The 25,737-nt window shown below is 42.3% G+C and overlaps 2 protein-coding genes and 1 long non-coding RNA gene across 10 annotated transcripts in view; 2 read left to right on the forward strand and 1 right to left on the reverse strand.

Moving 5' to 3' along the window:
• Window positions 1-8,269, forward strand: part of LYST (lysosomal trafficking regulator) — a 189,270-nt gene extending 181,001 nt beyond the window's left edge. For 4 of the 5 annotated variants that reach the window (XM_038533839.1, XM_038533843.1, XM_038533840.1 and 1 more), the window contains exons 51-53: window positions 4,236-4,413; window positions 5,060-5,131; window positions 6,230-8,269. In XM_038533839.1, coding sequence (XP_038389767.1) covers window positions 4,236-4,413; window positions 5,060-5,131; window positions 6,230-6,368 — 389 coding nt within the window. In that variant the 3' untranslated portion in view covers window positions 6,369-8,269. The remainder of the gene's footprint in view (window positions 1-4,235; window positions 4,414-5,059; window positions 5,132-6,229) is intronic. The other variant, XM_038533842.1, reaches the window with a different exon arrangement.
• Window positions 8,270-18,960: 10,691 nt separating this feature from the next.
• On the reverse strand, window positions 18,961-20,546 carry LOC119871604. Its single transcript, XR_005357521.1, has 3 exons — window positions 20,269-20,546; window positions 19,575-19,879; window positions 18,961-19,017 (listed from the first exon to the last, which is right to left on the reverse strand). It is a non-coding gene; the product is annotated as an uncharacterized LOC119871604 (long non-coding RNA).
• Window positions 20,547-21,155: 609 nt separating this feature from the next.
• GNG4 (G protein subunit gamma 4) overlaps window positions 21,156-25,737 on the forward strand; it is an 80,885-nt gene continuing 76,303 nt past the window's right edge. For all 4 annotated transcript variants that reach the window (XM_038533847.1, XM_038533849.1, XM_038533846.1 and 1 more), the window contains exon 1: window positions 21,156-21,225. The gene's annotated coding sequence lies outside the window, so the exon portion shown is untranslated. The remainder of the gene's footprint in view (window positions 21,226-25,737) is intronic.

Genomic DNA, 25,737 nt, shown 5'->3' on the forward strand with positions numbered 1-25,737 from the left:
TGATAATGCAAGTGTGGGCCAATGATTGATGACTTTGCTAATTGTTCTCCCTTGATTTATACATTAGCAGCTTTTAGTATGTCATATCAAGAGGGAATCTGGGGGAATAATATAATTATTTATATAGAGTTCTCTAACTTTCTTGTTTTAGCAACATTTGGAAGTTAGGACTGATCCTTAGGGAGCTGAATTTTGTAAAGTTAATTACTTTCCTGCTGCCAGTAGTGATTTATATCTGTGATATTATATCAGCTAGTCATATGGGAATAAAAAACAAAATTACTTTTGCTGCAATTACTAACTTGCAAGTAGGGTATTCAGGTGTCCCTAGGTAGTGCATAGTTTAATAGAGTAATGGCTAGAACTTCTTTTTTCCAATCTGAACAAAAAGGCCTTCTCCATTTTTTTAAGCCCTCTTAGTACACATATAAGAGAAGTCAGAAAAAGAATTTGGTGTATGGAGAATATGATAAAAATAATGATTTTTTTTTTTAAAGAGAGGCCAAAAAAAAAAAAAAGAGAGGCCAAAGTTATGTTTAGAGACCTAAACAAGAGTTCATCCTCCTATTCTTATGGTCCAAGAAGGAAAGAAAGTTATCAGATTTAGCCTACCAAACATCTTGACCCATTAGTGAGTACCAAACTTTAAAATAAAAATTTAGGAGCCCCTGGGTGGCTCAGTCAGTTAAGCATCTGTCTTCAGCTCAGGTCGTGATCCCAGAGTCCTCAGAGCCCCATGTCTGGCTTCCTGCTCAACAGGGAGCCTGCTTTTCCCTTACCCTCTACCTGCCACCCCCCTGCTAGTGCTCACTCATGCTTTCTCTCTCTGTCATATGAATAAATAAAATATTTAAAAATAAATCAAAATTTAAATACATATATATGTATGTATGTTATATATGTGTGTATGCACGTACATACACATTACATATGTGTATATAAAATTTCTGTGTCAGGGCTGAAATTACACTAGCAAGCTCTTTCCTCTTGATCATTCTCCAGTCTTTATGGGATGTGGTTTTTATAATGATAAGATGTGAAATTTATTAAACTATGTAAGTATTTTAATATTTTCTATTTTTAAATTTAAATTCAATTAATTAACATATAGCATAGTATTAGTTTCAGAGGTAGAAGTCCCTGATTCATCAGTCTTATATAATTCCCAGTGCTCATCACATCATGTGCCCTCCTTAATGCCTATCACCCAGTCACCCCCTCCCTCCACCCCCTCCCTCCAACGATCCTCACTTTGTTTCCTATGATTAAGAGTCTCTTATGGTTTGTCTCCCTCTCTGACTTCATCTTATTTTATTTTTGTCTCTCTTCCCCTATGATCCTCTGTTTTGTTTCTTAAATTCCACATATGAGTGAGATCATATAATTGTCTTTTTCTTATTGACTTAATTCACTTAGTAGTTCTATCCACATCATTGCAAATAGCAAGATTTTTTTGATGGCTGAGTAGTATTCTATTGTGTATGTGTATATATAATACCACATCTTCTTTATCCATTCATCTGTCAATGGACATCTAGGCTCTTTCCATAGTTTGGCTATTGTGCACATTGCTGCTATGAACATTGAGGTGCAGGTGCCCCTTCTGGTCACTACATCTGTATATTTGGGGTAAATACCTAGTAGTGCAATTGCTGGGATGTAGGGTAGCTCTATTTTCAACTTTTTGAGGAACTTCCATACTGTTTTCCAGAGTGACTGCACCAGTTTGCATTCCCACCAGCAGTGTAAGAGGGTTCCCCTTTCTCCACATCCTTTGCCACATGTTGCCAAAACAACATTTGTTGTTTCCTGACTTGTTAATTTTAGCCATTCTTACTTGTGTGAGGTGGTATCTCATTGTGGTTTTGATTTGTGTTTCCCTGATCCCAAGTGATTTGAGCAATTTTTCATATGTCTGTTGACCATCTGTATGTCTTATTTGGAGAAATACTTGTTTATGTCTTCTGCCCATTTCCTGACTGGATTATTTGTTCTTTGGGTGTTGAGTTTGGTTTCTGTATTTTTTAAAATCATTCTGCCACTAGATCAAAATATATGCCTTTAAACTAGGTTTATAGCCTGGTCATGTGTTGCCAATGGCATTACAAAGTAAATATAATATGAAATTTGGGGTGGGCAGTGACTCCCCAATTTATTTTAATTTCAGTGAAGATGTATAGGGAAGAATAAAGATTTTTTTTTCAGGAATTCCCAACTTCCTTTTAGTTGATGTGCTAAATTATACATGAAAGCAATCTGGTCTTGAGTGAAGGCCTCAGTTTTGATATTTATAATCTTAGGCAGATGAGTAGTTACTTTATTTTGTGGTAGCCCAAGATGCTGCTGTAATCTGGTTGGATGATTCTTTGCCTATTTAGTTCTATACCATATTTCAGAGAGTCCCGGCCCACATTTAGATTTTTGGTTTTGAAAGACTAAGCCTGCAGTAGCTATTGATTATGGGTAATGATCAATCCCTACATCAGTATCTTTGATAGGTCTTCTGACTTTACTAGTACACATGTGGTTGCTTTATATATTTTTAAGTCTTTTATCAAATATTAAATTCAGGGATCCCTGGGTGGCGCAACGGTTTGGCACCTGCCTTTGGCCCAGGGCGCGATCCTGGAGACCCGGGATCAAATCCCACATCGGGCTCCCGGTGCATGGAGCCTGCTTCTCCCTCTGCCTGTGTCTCTGCCTCTCTCTCTCTCTCTCTCTGTGACTATCATAAATAAATAAAAATTTAAAAAAATATATTAAATTCAAAAGATTAAAATATCTACTCATGGAAAAGATGAGTTTATTATCTACGATTGTAATTCTGTAGTTTATTGAACTCCTACATCTTGATGTTTTCTTTAGGTAATCTCCCCTAATCAGTAAGAAGTCTTAAGTAAAACACTGGGCATTTGTTAACCTTCTTTTCTCTACATATGTGATAAATATGTTCAAAGTGATAGTTGTTATTTAAACCATTTTAAAGTATATGATTCAGTGGCATCACCACACCTACAATGTGGTATAACCATCACCACTATTTCAAAAACTTTCTCATCACCCCAAACAGAAATATTCCTCATTGCCTCACAGCTTCTGGTAGCCACTATTCTACTTTCAATCTCTGTGAATTTGCCTATTCTAGATATTTTATCTAAGTGGAAGCATACACTATGTATCCTTTTATGTCTTTTTTATGTCTGTTTATTTCACTTAGCATCATGTTAAGGCTACCGTGTTGTAGCATGTAGCAGAACTTCATCACTTTCCATGACTGAGTAGTATCCCATTGTATACATCTACCTTTTGTCTGTTGACGGACATTTGGTTGTTTGCACTTCTAGGCTATTGTGGATAATGCTGTAACACAGAAGGCATTTGGGTTTGTGATATCTGAAGGTCTTCAGCATATCTTGACATAAGTATTTGCACAATTTGTTTCTTTGCTATAAAATATGAAATCTGTACAGTCTTTTCATTGCCTTAATAAAGGAGAGAGTTAAATTCTGCATTTTTTGTTAGCTCTAATGGAGAGATAAAATTAGGTGGAGTAACGATGGCACCTAACCTTTACCATGCTTCTTAACTGGTCTTTATCAGCTTGAGAATATTTCTTCAAAGAAGGCTAGACACATCATCATGAGGCCCCAACTGTAGAAGTTGGCAAGCTCCACTCCCTCCTGGAAAACTCCAGAAAGTTTAGTTACCCAAGGTCTTTGAAAAGAAAAAGTTAGTCTAATAAGTCGCTGACTTACAAGATTCAATCTTAGACATTCTGAAGAATTCGATTTCTTTCTTTTTTTTTTTCTTTAAGAAGTTGCTTTTAACTCAGCTAAGTTTTATTGTAACTTTTTTTCTTCAAAAGTCATGGAAGTCACTTCTTACAGATGGTTTCACAGAATATTTTCTTCTGTTTTTGGAGATTGTTTAACTTTCTAGATACTTTCAACTCAATCTTGATAGTCCCATTTGCTAAAATATGATTACACAAAGATACATAATTAATTTACCTAGTTGCTTTTTATTTCTAAATTAATCTTTTTATTTTTCTATAGGTCATTGTCTCTAGATAAATATGCAGAGCTCTTTGTGACTTGTAATAATTTTACTTATACAGCTTCAGTCATGAGCTGCCTGTAAATTTTACCACTAAAACAAATGAGTTTGGTGCACAGGGATGCCCCTCTGGGACCCAGGGTGGTGAGCTCTGATATACCCACACTCTGCTGACCTAGGGGGTGATTTTGGTGCTTTAGCTGGTGGAGGCAGTGACCTCAGACTCTGGACCGTGAACGGGGACCTCGTTGGACATGTCCACTGCAGGGAGATCATTTGTTCCGTTGCCTTCTCTAACCAGCCTGAGGGAGTATCTATCAATGTGATTGCTGGGGGATTAGAGAATGGAATTGTCAGGTAAGAGGAGTTTTGATTCTTTTTGTTTGCTCTGTTCATAAGGACACAGCAGTTGCACAAATTAGCTTTTAAAATATAGGCATGTTAATATTTAATATTTAGAGATTTAAAATTGCCTGCAGATATAGGTTCTTCACTGATTCCTGTTTTATTTTTAAATAATAAACTTGGCTTTAATGTAGTTTTGAAATTGTGTATTGTCGGGATGCCTGGGTGGCTCAGTGGTTGGGCGTCTGCCTTTGGCTGAGGGCATGATCCTGGAGTCCTGGGATCGAGTCCCACATCAGGCTCCCTGCATGGAGCCTGCTTCTCCCTCTGCCTGTGTCTGTGCCTCCCTCGCTCTCTCTCTCTCTCTCTGTCTCTCATGAATAAATAAATAAAATCTTTAAAAAAAAGAAATTATATATTGTCTATTAATTTTATAAAAGATGAACAATATGAAAATTTACCAAGTTTTCTTACTCCCAAATCTACCCGCTGCAGACTTCCCAGAAGTAACTACTGTTAATTGTTTTTTTTTTTTTTTGTTAATTGTTTATTATGTTTCCTTCCAGATGATTTTTAACGAACAAACATATATAGTGGTTTTTTTAGTGAAGGAAATTTCAGTTTGTGTAATTAGATGATGACTTTTTCCCCTCTCTAGGTTATGGAGTACATGGGACCTAAAGCCTGTACGGGAAATCACATTTCCTAAATCAAATAAGCCAATTGTAAGGTAAATACCCCTGGATTCTTTATAATATACTCTGTGACTCTATTTTTGTTAGAGAGATATTAAAGTACACAGACTGTGAACAATGTGATGAGAGTCCTAAACAGCTGACCATTTATCAAATACCAGGTTGACCAGGACCTTTTGCAAGAGGAAACACAGTCCATGTCTTTGTAGAGCTTAATATCTGAGTCAGAAGCTCCAAGTCTAATAGAAAGGCATCCTGAGAAAGGGCCCAAAGAAGCTTTTAAATTGTAGGAACTATATTTTTCTTTTCTACCTTTTTAAAAATACAATAATGAAAAAAATTAAAAATAAAATAAAAAATAAAAATATAATAATGGTGATTGATAGCTACAGGAGGGTGCTTTAAACAAACAAATTTGACTTTAAAAATCAATTGGAAGTAAGTGATTCAAATTATATTTTATTAAATTGTTTTCAATGCACTGAAATAAATTTTAATGAACTTAAATTAATTATTAATGTTACATTTTTACCTTTTCCTATTTCAGGGAAATAAAATATCTCCCTCTAATCATCATTTATTTCTACATAGAGAAAATGTAGCACTGCTATATTATCTAACTTTCCTATACTCAAGTATTTGTTGTTTAAGTAATAGAGTATACACAAGGCAGTAAGAGAAAATATGCAAAGAAGGAACAGAATGTGCGGATCTCTTTGATCTTGATTTTATTCTCCATTACCCAGTTAGAATGAGCTTCACAAAGTTGCCAGCAGAGCAACTAAACTATATTAGAATTAATACTGGAGGGATGCCTCGGTGGCTCAGTGGTGGAGTGTCTGCCTTTGGCTCAGAGCGTGATCCTTCCATCCTGGGATCAAGTCCCACACTGAGCCTGCTTCTCCCTCTGCCTATGTCTCTGCTTCTCTCTCTGTGTCTCTCATGAATAAATAAATAAAATCTTAAAAAAAAAAAGAATTACATTGGAAACCAGTGGGTTGTAAGCAGTCATTTTGTTGGTCTCTCTACTCCGATAAAGAGATCTTAGCTTCCTTAATATTAATTTCTGTATGATCACCAATATGCTAATGCAATTTTAAGAGATAATGTACGCATGGAATTTTTTTTGACAGCCTTACATTTTCCTGTGATGGCCACCATCTGTACACAGCAAATAGTGATGGGACCGTGATTGCCTGGTGCCGGAAGGATCAGCAGCGCTTGAAACAGCCAATGTTCTATTCCTTCCTTAGCAGCTATGCAGCTGGATGAGAGAGAACATCACTTCTCCAAAGCACTTTAGCTCCAAACTAGATTTGTTGACCTCACCCAGTTTTAGAAGGTTGAACTTGAAGAAATGGATGACCAAAATATCATCCAAATAACGATCAACTCTTCATCTGCACAATATTTTGCAGCCTCACAAGGTCCTGAGAGAACAATTTTGTTCTCATTTAGTGATAATCTAGAGGGTTGTGTGAGTATGTTCTAACCAACAAGGTATAAGTTTTACATGATAAATTAAAATCGTATTCTCAAAGTTTTTACCCACAAGGGTATTCTAAAGAAAGGATTAAGGTGTCTCCTTTTTCTATTATTCCAAAAAGACTCAGTAGAATTTAAATTGGGTAGCTAATTGTTTATATAAAATACTCTAAAAATTATATTTAAAAAGTTTTATGCCAAGATAATCTACCCTCCCCACACACACACAAAAAGAAAAAGTAAAGAAAAGAACAAAAAGTTAGAACTTGCAAAGTGCTTTCTTTGAGAAGTAGATTATTCAGTAGGTGCCTCTGCACCAAACATTTTATGGAATATATGAATACTAAAATTACTAATGAATCTCAACATTAGGCATTTTTTTTCCAGTTGCCTTCTTAGCTCAAAGAGGAACCAGAATTTTTTGATAGCCACAAACACACATTTGATTTCAGACACATTCTGTTTCTTCGTAAAAATCCTGCTTAAAATCTATAACACTAGATATTGAATATCCTTACTTAGTTGAATCACTAAGATTTAAACACAATGACAATTATTTTACTATCTGCCATTTACAGGGCACTGAATACTTAGCAGTTTGCAATAGAAAGCCTCCACTATGCAGAAAGATGGTGCAGATATTAAGAATACATTCTAGATAAGGCATTTAATCTAATGTACAGAGAGAGTTTTCTCCCACAAGAGAATTACAGCTTACTTTGTTTCCAACAGGATGCAGAATAATTCTTATAGGAAACAGTGTCTGCTCTGTTTGTACTAATCTATGCTGCCTGAGAATTCTAGGAACAACAGAAAATCTAAGTATATGCCACAGAAAACTTGCACACCAAAAAGACAAAATTCCTAAAAATCTCGGCATAGTCTATCTCTACCATGATATTACAGCTCTATTTTTACTTGGGGTGCTGCTTCATTGGCTTTGAAAACACTGTAAAATAAGCTCAGTAATGTGTTACCATGGGATAAAAATATGTATTCCTGCCTAAGAATAACTTGCGTGTTTGTTATGGAAATTCAATTCATATGGTGTTTACAGAACTCCTTTTGTAACTTCCAGACTTTCTAAAACATTCTGCTTAAAAACTGTATAAAATTCAATTCCGATGTCTCTGCTGTCGAGATATGTATAAGAGAAGAGTGGCCACATGTGCTTGTAGCCTGCAGGGGCATGCATCCATAAGAACACCTCACAGGCTGCCTTTTAGATCATGGTTTGCACAGACCAGGTCCAAACTCTGAGGTCCAGATAGGTGCAGAGATGAGATTATTCCTATTCACGTTGAAGTGATTTGCTTTGTTTTAAAAAAAAAAAAAAATTGCAGCTACTGTCTGGCTTTTTTTTCTACTAAGAACTTTGAATTAGTCCCCTGTTAGAATAGGGTTGCCACTCAGTCCTCTTTGTTTTTTTAAGGCTGAATTCCATCACTTATTTAAAGAAAAAAATATGCAAAATAACTGGTCTTGTTAAGAGTGCAATATTATATTTTTATGTAAAAATAAAAATTAATTTGGGGGGATTATTTATTCAGCATGAAACTTAATATGTATATGTTTGAAACACTTCATAATGTGCATGTCGTAGTAAACATTTCTGTAAAATATCACAAGCTCTGTTATCTTTGTATACACTGCCACTTCATATTGGGAATAAATTTCATAAAAATAGATTTAAAGACCTATTCTTTATACAATTTAAATATTATGACCAGAGCTCAGATTGGTGGCTTTATTGCTTTGTAACCTATACTGGTTCTCTCTTTAGCTCCCCTATACATTGATGTCACTAAGAAAAGATAACATTCATTTTTTAATTATATATTTTTTAAAGATTTTATGTATTTATTTAAAAGAGAGAGAGAGCACAAGTCGGGGAGGGGCAGAGGGATAAACAGTCTCCTCGCTGAGCAGGGAGCCCAATGCAGGGCTTGATCCCAGGACCCCAGGATCATGACCTGATCTGAAGGCAGACAATTAACTGAACCACCCAGGTGCCCTTTTATGAGGTGTAATTTTTATGAAAAACTTTACTTCAACCCTTTAATACCCTTTATTTCAATCTGTTATTTAATACCTTAGAGTTTAGACAGAAGTGCCAAAGTCAAACCACACTTTTTTTTTGTCTTTTGAACAAAATGTGTTATTTGATTTTTTTCAACATACTCCCAAAAGCCAAAATGGTGAAATTACTATTATTATTTTAATAATAAATTTATTTTTTATTGGTGTTCAATTTGCCAACATACAGAATAACACCCAGTGCTCATCCCGTCAAGTGATAAACCACACTTTTTTTTTTTCAAAATTTTTATTTACTTATGATAGTCACACAGAGAGAGAGGCAGAGACATAGGCAGAGGGAGAAGCAGGCTCCATGCACCGGGAACCCAACGTGGGATTCGATCCCGGGTCTCCAGGATCGCGCCCTGGGCCAAAGGCACCACCCAGGGATCCCCTAAACCACACTTTTTAAAGAAAAAAACATCTGCCCTTCCCACCCCCAACAGCAGATCCATAATAAGCCCCTGACACTGTACTAGGTGCTGAGGGTACAGTTGTTTCCTGCACTCCTGGAGGTTACAGACTGGAAAGAGGAACATGCTATCAGTAGCATACAATGTGTACAGTTATAAAATATAGTTAAGTGCTGTTAAGGTAGATGGTCCTCTGAGAGAATATAACACGAAGAATTCAATTCAGATCAAGAAGATCTGGGAAAACCTCTTAAGAAAGTGAAATTTTTGTTCAAACCAAATGGATGAATAGAAATTTGACAGCTAAAGATGGGAGCAGACATGTTCCAGACAATACATTTACAAGTGCCCAAGGCAGGAATATCAATGAACAAAGGCCCAAAGAAGGAACGAGCATCCTCTACACTCCTCAGCTTCTCTGGCAGGGGTTGCAAAGTGGTTGTGAACCTCAACAAATAGCAGCTCAAGAACCCAGAATTATTCCTTTATTCTGTTTTGCATCTGAGGTATTTTGAGGGTTCTTGAGAGTAGAGCACAGCTGTTTCTAGGTGTCTGCCCCCAAAAAAACTCAAGAGTAGCATCCAGCAGTGGAACCCTGCCAACCTAAATGTCCCCTCTTACCCAAAAATCTCAAATCACCTCTTTCAACTACACTCATTGAATGCCAGTTATACACAAGCCCAAGGCTAGGTGATGGGGTAAGGTAAGAGAAGAGTAGGGAAATTCTAGCCTTTCAGAGCTCATACTATGATCTGCTTCTCAGGGTTTTGGATGACTTAATGTTTCGGATCAAAGAAAGAACTACAGGGCATTCCTGTTCAGGGTGGTGAGGTAGGAGGATCCTGAACTCCCCTCCTCCCACAGTTACACTGAAGGAAAATGCCCTGTGGAAGAAATCCAAAAACTAGCTGAGCAACTCGTACATCTTGGTGGGGGGGAAATAACATGTCAAAAAGGGTAGGAGAGGCTGAGACACAATGTCACCGTAAACCACACTCTTAATGTGACAACCCACAAATAGAGAATTCACAACTTTGAGCTTCTCCTTGAGAAGCAAAGGATTTGAATGCCACACCTGGTGCCTAAATTTTAAGATGTGCATCTGAGAGAAGAGACCCCAAAATACCTAGCTTTGAAAGACAATGGGGCTTATATCCACAAGAACACAAGGTTACAGCAAACTGAGAAACAGATCTTGTGGACTCATCATGGCTAAACTGCTGGGGCATGGTATAGAGGCAACTGACTGAAATCCAACCAGTCTTTCTGTGAAAGAGGCCTGTTGTTTATCTTAAACAATTTCAGCCTGAAGGGCAGGCGTTTAATACAACACACATCTAGAGGCCACTGAAATACTTCTCAAAGACTGTGGAGGCTGGTAAGTACCATCTTGGTACTCTCCCTCTGCCTCGCTCCAAGTATGTCTCAGAAAGGAGGTTGTGCACATGTCTGGGGCCCCAGTTTTTACAGTGCCACCAAGGGGACACCCCCTGATCACCAGGCTCTGGTGGCCAGTGGGGCTTCTGTTCATGGCTCTCACAGGACTGTAACAAATAGAGAACTAGGGAAGCCCTGGTGGCGCAGTGGTTTAGTGCCGCCTGCAGCCCAGGGCATGATCCTGGAGACCCGGGATCGAGTCCCATGTCAGGCTCTCTGCATGGAGCCTGCTTCTCCCTCTGCCTGTGTCTCTGCCTCTCTCTCTCTCTGCATCTCTATGAATAAATAAATAAAATCTTAAAAAAAAAAAACAAAAAACAAATAGAGAACTAGTTCTTAACCAGCTACCCACTCAGGGTATAGCACAGAGGCAGCAGGTATGAACTTCAGTTTCTCCCTGAGAAGGGTCTATTAGCTTATCTTCATAGCTGTTGGAGGGAGGTAGTTGGGGAGGCATGGGGGGTTTCTAATTAAACACCTCCAGGGGTCAGCTGCAATCCTCTCTAGAGACCAGGGAGAGCATCTTCATGCTGTCCCTCTGCCCTTCCCCAGGGTGCCATTTTCAAGAAAGGAGCTTAGGTACATATCTGGCATCCTGGTTTTTGTGGCTGCTTCCCAAAGGACATATTCTTTAACAGGCTGGCCCTGGGTGCCAATGGGTGTTCATGGGTTCAATGAGACATTAACAAACACACACTTCTTAACTCACTAACACATCAGAGCTCAGCGCAGAAGGAGCAAACAGAAATCTTCCAGATCATCTTCTGGTCTCCCCATTAAAGGAGTATATTTGTGTAGGTTAAAGTTACTGCCCAAGGTATAGCTTCCAATGAGCTTGAATCTAGGTGCTGACTGAGATAGTCTCTTAGGTATACTGACTGGTCTTGGCACACCCTAAACTATTGGAGGCCACTAAGAACCAGTAAGTCACTTGGATAATCACAAAGGTTCAAGAGACAACTAAGAGCTAAGGCAGGGTTGAAGAATAAGGTTCATCTACAGGAAGCCATTCCTTCAAGACAGAGTGGTGGCTGTTTTATTTAATGCATAGAAACCAACATAGAAAGTCAAGAAAAATGAAGAGGCAGAGGAATATGTTCCAAATGAAAGAATAAGATAAAATCTCAGAAAAACACCTTAAGGAAATGAGTGGTTTACCTGACAAAGAGTATAAAATCATGGTCATAAAGATGCTCACCAAGGTCGGGAGAACAAGGCATGAATAAAGTGAGAATTTTAACAAAGAGAAGGAAAATGTAAGGAAGTACCAAATAGAAATCACAGTGCTGAAGAATGCAATAACTGAGCTGAAAAATACAATAAAGGGGTTCAACAGCAGATACTAGATGAAGAACAAGAAAGGATCAGTGAATTCGAAGATAGGACAGTGGAACTCACGCAATGAGAGCAGGAAAAAAAAAAAAGATAAGTTCGGTGGCATATAGGACAACATCAAACAGACCAATGTTCATATTATAGAGAAGAGAGAGAGGGGGGAGCCAGAAGACTTATTTGAAGAAATAATGGCTGAAACTTCCCTGACCTGGGGAAGGAACAGACACCAGATTTGGAAAGCCCATAAGAGGGTTCCAAAAAAAGAATCCAAAGAGATCCACACCAAGATACACTATAATTAAAGTGCCAAAAATTAAAGAGATACATGGTCAATATTTAGAAAAGTGAGTAGGGAGGAAAGAAACTCAATTACCTAACAGTGGGAGATTGAAACTATTGTGGATTTCTCGGATTATTCACGTTACCTTTACTTCACTGATTACCTTCAGCTATTCCCTACTTGTCACAAATTGGGGGCAGCATATACCCATTTCTTCCCAATCTGTCCTATTTCTTAGACAACCCTATTATTTTTAAATATGCTCCCCTTCTCAGGATAACACTCCATATACTATAATGCCAAAGCACCTCAAAATTTTACTGGCTTAAAATCTTTAAGAAAAACAACTGAAAAGCATTAGTAGTTAGGTCGATCAGAGTAGATAGCCATTTGAAATAACAAGTCAAAACTGAGGTCAAAGGCAAGTAAAAGAGGTTTTAGGTTCAGTACAAACTGGTATTTTGGAGTATCACACTGAGTATCACATCACACGTTTTATGTTCACATTCCCCCAGGTATGTTCAATTTAAACTTCACAGTTTAAAAAGCAACTATATTTGCCAAAACAAAATGTATACACTTGAATATCCAATGAGTTGGGAAAGAGATGCCACTAATTTTATTGTGTGTTATATGACCTGAACAGAAAAATATATTCTGCCACTTTGGGGACACTGGGTTGCAACTCAGCTATTTGAGAGAAATTAAACAATGCAATGTGTCCTTAGAGGTCAAAACGACTAGATGGTTATCTGAGGCCAGGCTATAATATTCTCACTCTAGTGCTGAGCTTGTTTCTCCTCTCATGAACAAAGCTAATGAGAGATGAGTATAGAAAAGATTTTGCGACAAAGTTTGGCTCATTTCCAAAGTGATTTAAACTTGTCTTACCACGACTTCTGAGGGCTGATAGCAATAAGCCATTCTCAGGGTGCCTAGGTGGTTCCGTTGGTTAAGCATCCAACAAATAAGTTTGGCTCAGGTGATGATCTCATAGGTCATGAGATCAAGCCCTGTGTTGGGCTCTGCACTCAGCAAGGAGTCTGCTTGAGAGTCTCTCCCTCTGGTCCTCCCCTATTTGTGCTGTTTCTCAAATAAATAAATAAATCTTAAAAAAAAAAAAAAAGCCATTCTTTCATTCCCAGATTTTAATTTTGTTGAAAGAGCTTTAAAAATCCTTGGAGGGATGCCCGGGTGGCTCAGCAGTTAAGCATCTGCCTTAGGCTCAGGGCATGATCCTGGAGTCTCAGGATCAAGTCCCACATTGAGCTCCCTGCATGGAGCCTGCTTCTCCCTCTGCCTATGTCTCTGCCTCTCTCTCTCTGTCTCTCATGAATAAGTGAATAAAATCCTTTAAAATAAATAAATAAAAATAAAAATCCTTGGAATCCAGGTTCAAACATCAAGAATAAAAGCTATCTTTTCTGAGCTTTTAAGAAAAATCAAGCTATAATTTTCATACCTGTTGATATGACCTAAACACCAAAAGCTAATTAAGTAATTCCATTATGTGTTTTCTAGATAATATTTTATATAATAGTATTTTACTATAAATAAAAGTAAAACCTACTCATGTGTGCTCCTAGTCCTTTCTACCATGTGCATATTTATATACAAACATGTTCTTTGGCCCTCAGAGCAGGAATCATTTGCAAAGCCAGCCTCATAGATACATGTGCTTGATATTGGTGCTCACTACATGAGCCACTCCCCATTGCTTTACTTCCTGCCGTGTTTTCCTGCATTTTAGATTTCTTTCAGTTATTACAGTTGATTATTTGGCAGATACTCAATGTTGGGAGATCTTTCTCCTATAAACAACCGAAAGTCATTCAAAGCTGAATCTGATAAATAAAATATTTGATAACTGTTTTAGTCGAAAACAAAGTACAATTACAAGGTGATAGAAAAAATTGTGATTCTGCAGATAATTCCATAAGAAGAAAATGATCTGAGCAATTTATTATTGAAATGGGGTAGAATAGGTGGATACTGGAAAAGAAGGAAGAATTGATGAATGCATGGATGGAGGGAGGGAGGGATTGGGAGATGGGGGGATATGTGGACACCAAGGGGATGGGTGAGTAGACAGCTGGACAGACAGTATGCCATTTGTTTGTTTCTTTGCTTGTCTTTAAGAAAACTTCCCAACTCAAGTCCTGGGTTGCCTTTCCTTATCTTTGGATAATGTCTGCCACAGAATAGGAAGCCCACACTTGATTTATCTTCACTTTCACACTTTCCTCAAATTTCTTCTTTGCTAGGAAGCTCCTTGTCTTGGAGTAAACTTATTTGACTTCCCCCAAAGAGTCCCTTACCTCCTTTCTTGTCCATGGTCTTAATAGATCACAGTTATTCTATGTTTATTTCGGATAATTCTTATCTTATTTTAAAGATTAAAATAGGATAAGAACGACAGAGTTGTATATACATAGACATTTGGGGATTACAATTGGTTCTTATAGATCTACCAAAAAAAAAAAAAAAAAAGCTCATGTAGACCCCTAATTAAGACCAAAAATTTGACTATTACTTAGGGATGAATTGTGCCTGAAGCAAGCAGTCTTTCAATCCAGTAATCCTTATATTTTCTCCATATCAGACAATACATTGCCATTTTTAATTATCAACCTATCAGTTGATCCTTACAAACTTTTTATTCAGGAATAATGTTCAAAAGCTAAGGCTTTTTTTTTTTAATTTATTTATGATAGTCACAGAGAGAAAAAGAGAGAGAGAGGCAGAGACACAGGCAGAGGGAGAAGCAGGCTCCATGCACTGGGAGCCCGATGTGGGATTCGATCCCGGGTCTCCAGGATCGCGCCCTGGGCCAAAGGCAGGCACCAAACCGCTGCGCCACCCAGGGATCCCAAAAGCTAAGGCTTTTATAGTCTTCCTCCTCAATTGCCTTTGCCTACACCAAATTGTCTGCCAAACCCCTAAAAATATTTAAAATCAAGCAAATTAATAAATACATGTTTTTTCTTGATGTCCCATTGAACATGGGATCTCATTTAACATCGTTTGAGCCTCTAAAATATACCAGACACAAAGATCTATAAGATCTGCTCTCAAAGAACACATAGAATGGTGGAAAGGTATTTAGAAAGGAAGGAAGGAAAGAAGTAAGGATTGTGATATAATGAAGTAAATTTTATAACAGTCACTTTTGCTTATCAGAATGACAAAAATAGGGAGTGGGGGGAGCAGTCAGGTCAGGCTCCCCAAAGATAGTAATGATTTAGCCAAACTTGAAGAAAAGAGAAACTTACTAGATTTGCTCCAGGGTAGAAGGCAGCTAGTGCTGTTGGAGAGCAGGAAATGGAGGCAGTCACATAAGGATAGAGATGGGGAAATGAATTCAAACAACAGGCTAAGAACCTTCTGCTTCCATGCACTTTGGAAAAATGGGATCAGATTCACCCTGTCCTTGTAAACAGGGAACTGGAAATAATACAAGAAACAGTAGTTTTCAGGGAGTGGAAAATAGCACAGGACTGATCTCAGGGAAAGAGGCTGCAAAGTAAGTGGATCCTGACACTGCCTCCTGAGGATCCTGCCTGAGGGCACTTACCAGCCCAGGATCCTAAGAAGGGCCCAGAAAGAAGTCTAGCCAAGATGAGGACACAGAAATCAGTATTTGAGGAGGCAGAGAAACTGGAGTTTGTGGCACAGAGTGCCCAAAGAATGTTGCTGCCCAGACAAAGAGAACCAGGTTCCCATTTGTGAACCCCTGGAGACTCTGGCTGAGTCATAAGTCACATGTGAAGAGGATAAAAGCTCTGAGCAAAGACTGTCCAGGAAGCAACAAAGCTGAACACTTTCCAGAGCTCACAGAGGGTTGGGATACATTTGAGTTCCAACTGCTCAGAGGGGAAGAGTTCACTGAATATAAATCCATACAAATAAGACCTCAGAAGAGTCCTAGAATAAAGGTTCAAAATCTTTAAAATAACTATGTAAAGAATCAAACTCATCCATAAGTAACCTAGCTGGCTACCAGAAAAAAAAAAAAAAAAAAAAAGCCTACTTTTTAAAGATAACAAAATCTAGGCATGCAACACCATACATGTACAATGTCTAACATCCAATTTAAAAACTACTAAATATGCCAAGAAATAGGAAAATGTAACCCAAAATAGGAGAAAGCTCACCTGATAGGAATATATCAAAAAATAAAGGAAATGATGCAATTTCCATAAAGCTTGCTTATTTGCTTGTTTATTTATTTATTTTTATCTATTTAAGGTAGGCCCCATGCCCAGCATGGAACCCCATGCAGGGCTTGAACTCACAACTCTGAGATCAAGAATCAATACCTAACCAACTGAGCTACCCAGGTACCCCTCCCATAAAAACATATTAAAATAGCTATCAAAAATATGTTCAAAATGCTCAAGGATTTAAAGAAAAAGGAATCAAATGAGGAAAATGTAAGATTAAAAACTATATGGAACTTCTAGAGACAGACAATATCTGAAATGAAATTTGTTTTAGGGACACCTGGGCAGCTCAACAGGTTGAGCATCTGCCTTTGGCTCAGGGCATGATCCTGGGATGCTAGGATCGAGTCCCACATCGGGCTCTCCACAGGGAGCCTGTTTCTCCCTCTGCCTATGTCTCTTCCTCTCTCTCTGTGTCTGTCATGAATAAATAAATAAAATATTTTTTTAAAAAAAGAAATTTGTTTAAGATTTTACCATTTTATGTTTTCTGGTTTTATTGAGCTGTAATTGACATATACTAACTACTGCATCAGTTTAAGGTGTACAGCATAATCATTTGATGTATTGTGAAGTGATTAGCACAGTATGTTTCATTAGCACCCATCATCTCACATATATACAATAAAAAGAAAAGACAAAAAAAGAAAATTATTTTTCCTTGATGAGAACTCTTAGGATTTAGTCTAACAGCTTTCCTCTATCACACAGCAGTGTTGACTATAGTCATCATATATTACATCTCTAGTACTTATCTTAAAATTGCAGGTTTATACCTTTTGATCCTCCCTCTTCCAACTCCACTTCACCCCTGCCCCCTGCCTCTATAGCCACAAATATCATCTCTTTGTGTCTAAGTTTGTAGGGTTCTTTTAGATTCCCCATATAAATGAGATCATACAGTTTTCTTTATGTCTGAATTACGAAACAAAAATTTGGCTCAGCACTTCAGGAGAAAGGACCAGTGAACTTGATGACATAGCAGCAGAAACTGTCCAAACTAAAATAGAGAATAAAGATTTTTTTAAATAAACAGAGCTTCAGTAACTTGTGGCACAGTACCAAATGGTCTATCAGTACTGTGATTGGAGTCCTAGAAGGAGACAAGGAAGAAGGGGGCCAGAAAAAATATTTAAATAAACAGTGGGTGGAAATTTCCCAAATTTGTTAAAAATTATAAATGTACATGAGAGTGCCTGTGTGGCTCAATCAGCTGGGCATCTGCCTTCGGATGAGGTCACAATCTCAGGGTCCTGGGATCTAGCCCCATTTCGCCCTCCCTGCTCAGTAGGAGCCTGCTTCTCCCTCTCCCTCTGCCTGCTGCTCCCTCTCTCTTTGTCAAATAAATTAATTAAATCTTTTTTAAAAATTATAAATGTTCAGATCCAAGAAATGCAATGAATACCACACAGGATAAACATAAAGAAGACCACACCAAACCACCTCATACTCATACTGGGAAAAGCAACAATAAAGGGAAAATCATATAAGCAGATAGAAAAATATTTATTACATTCCAAGAAACAAGGGTAATAATACTGCAGATCTCTTCTGGGAAACTATGAAAGCACAATGCTTGACTTTTTTTTTTTTTTTTTAATGCTTGACATCTTTAAACTGCTTCAAATTGTCAAACTAGAAAAAGATCCCTCAAAAGTGAAGGCAATATAAAGACTTTCAGACAAACAAAAGCTGAGATAATTCATCACCAGGAGATCTATAAGAGAGGTTAAAAGATGTTCTTCAGGTAGGAGAAAATGATAATCATATAAAAATTGGAAACTTCACATGAAGAGCATCAGAAATGGTAAATATAAAAGACTTTTTATTTTTTTTTTTTTAATTTTTATTTATTTATGATAGTCACATAGAGAGAGAGAGAGGCAGAGACACAGGCAGAGGGAGGAGCAGGCTCCATGCACCGGGAGCCCGATGTGGGTTCGATCCCGGGTCTCCAGGATCGCGCCCTGGGCCAAAGGCAGGCGCTAAACCGCTGCGCCACCCAGGGATCCCAGTATAAAAGACTTTTTAAAAAATCATTTCAAAATAAGAAAATTGACAACTTAAGGCAAAAATAATAATGTGTTGTGAGGTTTATTATATACGTAAAAGGAAAATATGACAAAAATCAAAGGCTGGAAGAGTAAAGGAAACATGCTGCTGTAAAAATCTTATAGGAAATAAGTAGTATAATGTTATTTGAAGGTAGACTGTGATAAGTTTAAGATGCTTCTTATAAACCCTAAACAATGAGAGAGAGAGAGGGAGAAGGAGGGAGGATATATGCCAATACTTGAGATAAAATGGAATACTAAAATATACTTAGTTAATTCAAAAGAAGGCAGGTAAAAAGAAATGAAGAGTAAGAAGGAAGACAAACAGAAAACAAACAACAAAATTGTAGATTTAAACCCAACCGTATGATAATTACATAAGAAGTAGATGACCTAAAAACTCCCAAGTAAAAGGTACCGCTTGCCTGGCTGAATTAAAAAATAAGATCCAGGGGTACCTGGGGGGCTCAGTCGGGTTAAGCATCTGCCTTTGGTTCAGGTCATGATCTCAGGGTCCTGAGATTGAGTCCCACATCCGGTTCCCCACTCAGCTGGGGAGTCTGCTTCTCCCTCTGCCTCTGCAGCTCCCCCTACTTGCGTGCTCTCTCTCTCTCTCTGTAAATAAATAAATAATTAATTAAAAAAAAAAAAGGCCAAAAACAAAAACGAGATCCAACTCTGTGTTCTCTTCAAGAATAGAGAATTCCACTTTAAGAATAAAGACATAGGAAAAAAAAAAAGAATAAAGACATAGGGTAAAATAAAAGGATGGGAAAAGATACTCAATGCAAACACCGGTCTAAGAAATCTGCAGTGGTCACATTGATAACTGGATAAAGAGTTGAAAACAAGGACTATTATTACCAGGGACAAAGGAAGGAAGATGAATGTCCGAATCCTAGCAGTCTCGGGTGAAAAACAGGGATGGACAGAATCAGAAATCCCCGGAAGGCATAAAACAGTTTGCTGCGCCCCATAATTCAGAAGGGCTGGGATGGGTTCTGATAATTTGCATTTCTAACAAGTTCCTAGGTAATGCTGATACTGTTGGCCTTGGGATCCACTCCAGAACCACTGGCTCAGAGTCTCTTTTTTGTCTTTAAAGTGAATTACAAACCCGCCTTGATAGAGAGTGTAATAAATTAGAAGGATAAAATAAGGAAGAGGGGTACCTGGAAGTGTAGTGATTTTCCTTACAACTCATTACTTGGGCTTGCTTGAGATGGTAGTTTGGATGACGAGAAAGGAGGATTTTGCCAACCACCTGTGGGGAGGAGGAGCAGGAGGTGCTGCTGAGGCAAGAAATACAGGAGAAGTCAATGCGGGGGTAGAGATAATGAGTCCAATGTTGGATTTGTTGAATTTTAAGTGCATCACTTACGAAAAAGAGTTAGGGCTGTAGGTATACTTACGGCCCCTGGTCATTTTTTTTTTTTCTTCATAATTTAATTCTGTGCCTTCAATGGGCACTTGCAAACTGTGGGAAAAAAAAAACCTGTGTGAGATGTTCGCTGGCCCAGGTGGGCACCTCTGAACTCTGCATCTGCGCTCGGTCGGACGCGGGGTCAGCCAAGCTGCACGGCTGTCTGGGCGGGGGTCGGGTCAGCGGGGATCTGAGACCCGAGACGCCGGTGGTCGTCGGGTCGGTGCAGCCGGGGGCGGCCGCGGCGGGGACCTCGAGGTGTGCTCCCTACCCGTCGGCCACGGTCGCGCCTGGTCTCCGTGGGACCCAGCGTCGCCTCCTTTCCCGCCAGCGCTCCACGTGCCTTCGCGGCCCGCTCTTCTCGGGGCTCCGCGTCCTCCCCCCCACTCCCAACCCCGACGGCAGCGACGCCGTTTTCCCGGAAGGCGGAGGACTCGGCTCACCCCGGGGTTCTCAGCATTTCCACCGCCAGGCGCTCGCTCCTGAGGACCCGAGGGGCAGCCGAGCCTTCCCCGCGGAGGGGCCGCCGCTGTCCGCGAGCGCCGGGGCTCGTTCCCGCCTTCCCGCCGCGGCCTGGGGGCAGCCGGCTGCGCCCCGAGAGGCACGCGAGCCCCGTAAACCTTCCCGGGCACTGAGCGTCTCTCCGCTCGCTGCCTCCTGTGCGGGGACAAGGAGGGATCCTGCTGCTCTCCGCGGACGGACGCAGACGGGCCGCGCCCCGCACCGCTGCTCCCGGAACTAGCCCCAGGCACGGGGAGGCCGCGGGAGGCTCCTGTGCGGGGACCCCGCCCCCCAGCCCCCGGGCGACGGGGCGCTCCAGGCGGAGGGTCGGGCCCTGCCGGGGCGCGGGGCGGGGGGCGCGGGGCGCGGGGCGCGGGGCGCGGGGCGCGGAGCCCCGGCGCGGGAGCCCCCGTGACGCAGCAGTGACGTCGGCGGCGGCGGGCGGGATTTCCCGGCCCCTCCCGAGCGGCGGGCGAGACCCTGGCGCCGAGTGGGCGCGACCAACGTGGGAGGAGGGCGGCGCGGGCGAGGAGGCGCGGGGCTGCGCGCTCCGCTCGGCGCCGGGCCCGCACCCGCTCTCGGAGCCCCGCACCGGGGGCTGCGAACGCCCCAAGTACTTCGGGCCTGGGCGGCTTCCGCGGCGCGCGGGGCCCGGGCTCCCCCGGCTCCCCCGCCCCCAGCCCCTCGTCGTCTTTCCCCTGCCCGGGCGGAGCTGCTGACGCGGCCCGGAGACCCCGGGGGCGGGGCGCGCCTTCCCCCGCGAGCCGGTGAGCGCCGAGGCGGCGGAGCCCGAGCCCCCGCCCGCCCCCGCCCGCCCCGCCCGCCCCGCCCGGCCCCGCGCGGTCTGGCCGCCCCCCGCGAGCCCCACGTCGGAGACGAAGCCCGCGCGCCCCGCTCCGGTAAGTGGCGCCCGTGGGGAGCGGGTGGCACGGCCCCAGCTCCCGAGCGCGGGCGGAGCCCCAAGCCAAAGGGCGACTCGTGCGGGCGAGTGTCCGCGCCCGGAGACGCGGTTCGGCGCGCGTGTCGTCCCGCCGCCGTCAGCGGGAGCCGCGACCCCGATGCCCGTGGTGCTGCGGCCGGCACAGGCGGGCGTCGGCGGCCCCTCGAGCCCGCTCCGCTCCGCCCAGCCCCGGCCAGCCCGAGCGCGACCTGGGGCCGGCAGCTCCGAGCGCCGAGGGGCCCCGCAGTGGCCGGCGTCTGCGGACCTCCCGGGCCCCCCGGGGACGCCGCCCGCGTATGTAGGTCACGGACGCCTGCTGCTCCCGGCAGGGACGGCCGCGTTGACGAGCACCGCAGTGGAAGGGCTAGGCTGGCCGGGTGGTCGTTTTGTGAGGACGTTTCGGGCCGGTGCCGGAGGAAGCCCGCAGGATCGCGCAGCACCCCGGACACTGCCCCCGAGCAGTTCTGGTGGCGGCAGGAGACGCCCCGGCGAGGGTTCGGTCCCCTCCTGCCTTATGGCGTCTGTCCCCGAGCCTGGTGCTGAAACGGGCTGCGCTGGCCGCGCGCGCCCCACGGCACGGGGGAGCCCTGCCTGCTTTGATCCCTTAATTGCCTTAGAAATGATAACGGGAGGGTAAGTGGGGCTGGGGCAGAGGCGTGGCTGGAGAAGACTTCTTAATTGGAGAGCATTTGCTTATTTTCGTGTATTTTGGGCCGGGGTGTTGGGAAATCCGAAATGTCAAAGTTTGATCAAGCGATAAAGTGGGTCGTGGACGCCGGGTCTCCCGCCCTCTGCCCGGCTCCCCTGCGCTGCCGGCCCTCGGCGCCTTCTGTTACCTCGCAGGGCTGTGAAAGGCTGGCACAGGGCCTGTCGTTTCAGTCGGAGCCGAAGGCCTCCTGGGCTGCGCAGTGTTGCCCATGAAAACGTGTCAGTCCTGTATCTGCTTATGAGTCCTCACTGTGAGGCTTCCTTCCCCCCGTGGGATGGGAGAATTCAGTGGTGAATGCCTGAAAGCAGCAGCGAGACCTGGGCTCTGTGGCTGGCTTCTTGATTCCCCAGGGAATCCTTTTCCTAATTTTGCATGCTTTGGGGGAAGGGAGGCACACCGCCATCCAATCTGGCCCTGTTCCTTGCAAGGAGCTACTGTGGAAACAACTGAGAGTTCAACAGAAACCCTTTTCCAGTCTTGAGACACAAGATGTAAACAATGAATTATTTTCAAAGCATGGAGGTGGCTCAGTTATCAGTCTTGATAAAGATGGATATAGCGCTTAGTAAATAGTAGGTGTTAATGTAAATACAAGGGTTTATTGTGAGGCTTTGCTAGTTAATGAATGATTAGCCTCACTCTGGGGTTATTAAGCCGAGATAACTATTTAAGACAATGGTCTTCCTGTTTGCTCCTCTACCACAAACCCTCAGCCTCCTTAAAATAAAATTGCCCAAAGGGAAACTGCAGGAGTTGTCTGGCTAGCTGAGAAATAGCACAACAAAAGGGTCATTCCCAGGAGTCCCATGATTAGTTAGGCAGTTGCCTTTGACATTTCTCATGCAGGTGGACAGTGGAGAAACGAAGAAAAAGCTTTTAACGTGTTCATTGTATGGTTTTTAAAGCAAAAGAGACCGTCTCCAGAACCCCCATATCTCAGCACATTGTTGGAAATGGTGGAACATCAGGTGGGAACTTGGGCACTGTCGTCCCTCTGGTCCCTAGGGAAGCAAGTGCCCTGTAACTGTCTCAGGAGGTCCAGCTTGGGCTGTATGAGTGGTTGGGTATAATGCCGCCTCTCCCCTCTACCACCACCACCACCACCACCACTACCACCACACAAACGACTGCTTCCTAAGAAAGACAGCCAAATGGCTCAGAAAAGACAGAAGGCTGCAACACAAGTCATTCTCATTTATTTATAGCCACATCTCACCATCACATTCTTACCTTGACTCAATTTTGTTCTACTAGAAAAGGGGAGAATACCTAACAAAGCAATGTGTGTTAGATTGCCTTTTTTTTTTTTTTAAGATTTTATTTATTCATGAGAGAGAGACAGAGACACAGGCAGAGGGAGAAACGGGCTCCCTATAGGGAGCCCGATGTGGGACTCATCCCGGGTCCCCAGGATCAGGCCCTGGGCTGAAGGCAGGCGCTAAACCGCTGAGCCACCTGGGCTGCCCAGATTGCCTTTTTTTAATCATAGAATATTAAAACAATGTCTTTAAGATAGTACCTTTATGAGCATGTACTATTCTGTAATCTCACAGATTTCCTCCTTTTATTGGTAAATAAATATGATAGACGGGGGCAAGCATAGAGTCTTATTATACAGGTAGAAGAGACTATTGGTTCAGTTTTCTGAAGCCAGAAACTATAGGTTAACTTCTTTAATACACCAAAAGCACTACAAAAAATATCCTTTTAACAATAGCCAGCAAGGGTATTTTAACTGAAAATCAGAAACGCCAAGTGTCAGCAAAGAAAAACAGGGAGACCAATTACGGTATAGAAATTAGCATAATATGACTGTAGTATTTTAACCAATTCTTGACAACTGTGTGAAGAATAAACCAAATATCTTAAATAAATTAGCAGAAGTGAAAAAAATGCAAATGAAATTTCCATTTATGGAAGGAAGTGGAGGCAAGAAATAACTGCTGAAAGAAAAAATCACCACAGGAAACAATGGGTACTTAGGAGGAGATCACTTCAGTAAGCTAGTTGGAGCATTCCAAATCACTTTAATTGTCAAGGAGCTTTTGTTAAGTCAAAAAGCAGGTGGTGTGCAATCAGTTTTCCTAGCGGAACCCAGCAGACAAAATGGCAGGTCTTGTGCAGATGAGGGAGTGCGGCTGTGTTGAAGGTATGGTGCTTGTGGTGTGGACTCCAGTGTCCTAGGAGAAGTGAGGACATCTATGTGGCTGTGGAGAAGCCACTGGCACCTCAAGCGCTAAGATTGCTGGGTATCTTCAAGCAAGTCACCAATGGCCCAATCTCAGAGGGCCAGACCTTGGAGGGAGCCCAGGTTAGCAGGCAGTGGGGTGGAGGGAGGAGGACCAGGCTTCAAGTCCCTGAGTCACATGGATGATCTCATTTAATTCTCGCACTATACCCACAAAACTTCGCTTTAGCAAAAACAAAAAACAACAGTCCAGGAGTGTTCTGGCAAGATACTTGGTGGGTAGTGGTGACTCTTTTTTAAACTCACGAAGGAAAACCATATACAAATGCAAAGGGGGAGCAACTGAGACTGTCCATGCACTCCATCCAGAAAAGCCCGGATTTCTTCCCCTATCAGATTTCTCAACCCATTTCGCCCTGGGTGGTGGGTTGGCGCTCTCTAATGGGAGGTGTGCTGAGAGGCTGAGGAAGAGGAGATAGAAGAAATGCCTTAAGCATCCCTCCCGGGCCCTCAGCTGACAGTCAGTTGCATAACGTGGAGCAACAGCCTTGGGTCCACTAACCTGTACCACCTGTGCTGTCTGATTTTCTCAGTGCCCGTTTCCACCTGGCATCCATGTCTAATTTGCAACTCTGGCAGCTCCCGTTCCACCCCTTGCTCAGGGTCACCACCAAAGGAAGAGGGCCGGGGAGATAGCAGTAGGTAAAAGGGAAAATTTTTAAGTTGCTTTAAAAATTCTTATTAGAACATCTTTACAGGGGCACCTAGGTGGCTCGATCCGTTAAGTGTCTACCTACCTTCAGCTCAGGTCATGATCCTAGAGCCCTGGGATCAAGCCCTACATCAGGCTTCCTGCTCACTGGGGAGCCCACTCCTCCCTCTCCCTTCCCCTGGCTTGTATGCACTTGTGTGCACGCTGTCTCTCTCTCAAATAAATAAAATCTTAAAAAAAAAAAAAAAAGAACATCTTTACAACCACAGCAAAAAGTGTTAATATGAAAAAAATATATATGCCTCTGTAGACCTACTACCCAAATTCTGTATTTGCTTCTGGTTTCTTATCACACGAATATGTAGAATTGAGAGATCTTTGCCAAAAACACTGTACAAGTATGAAAGTCCAAGTAGGAGAAATGGAATTTGAAACAGAAAGGAAAGAGCAAGGGAATATTGAAAGGGGATTTGAAAGCAGAGCAACGGAGATGGTCGAAGGCAGTCCGCTGGGAGCAGGCTATTCTCATTGATGGCCCGGCCGGCTCTGTGACTCAGGTTCTGACCCCTGTTGGAGGGGCAGAGGCAAGGATGGCGGACAGCGGGTGATGGTTCCTCATTCTGGTGCACTGGGGTGTTGACGGCAGAGAGGACAGAGGTATGGCAGCGTATAGGCTGGCGCGGCCTGCATGTGCTGACTACACCCCACTGCACACTCCCCATAGGGCAAGGTGTGCTTTCCAAGTCAAGCAGCAGAGCCCACTTTTATATGTACAGAATCAAATCACTGAGACACCTTCAGAAAACCATTTCCTCCTCCCAGTACCCACGATTGTTGGGAAGTGCTGGCAGTCCAGGACACC

The sequence above is a fragment of the Canis lupus genome, chromosome 4, assembly GCF_011100685.1.
Source record: "Canis lupus familiaris isolate Mischka breed German Shepherd chromosome 4, alternate assembly UU_Cfam_GSD_1.0, whole genome shotgun sequence".
Classification (NCBI taxonomy): Eukaryota; Metazoa; Chordata; class Mammalia; order Carnivora; family Canidae; genus Canis; species Canis lupus.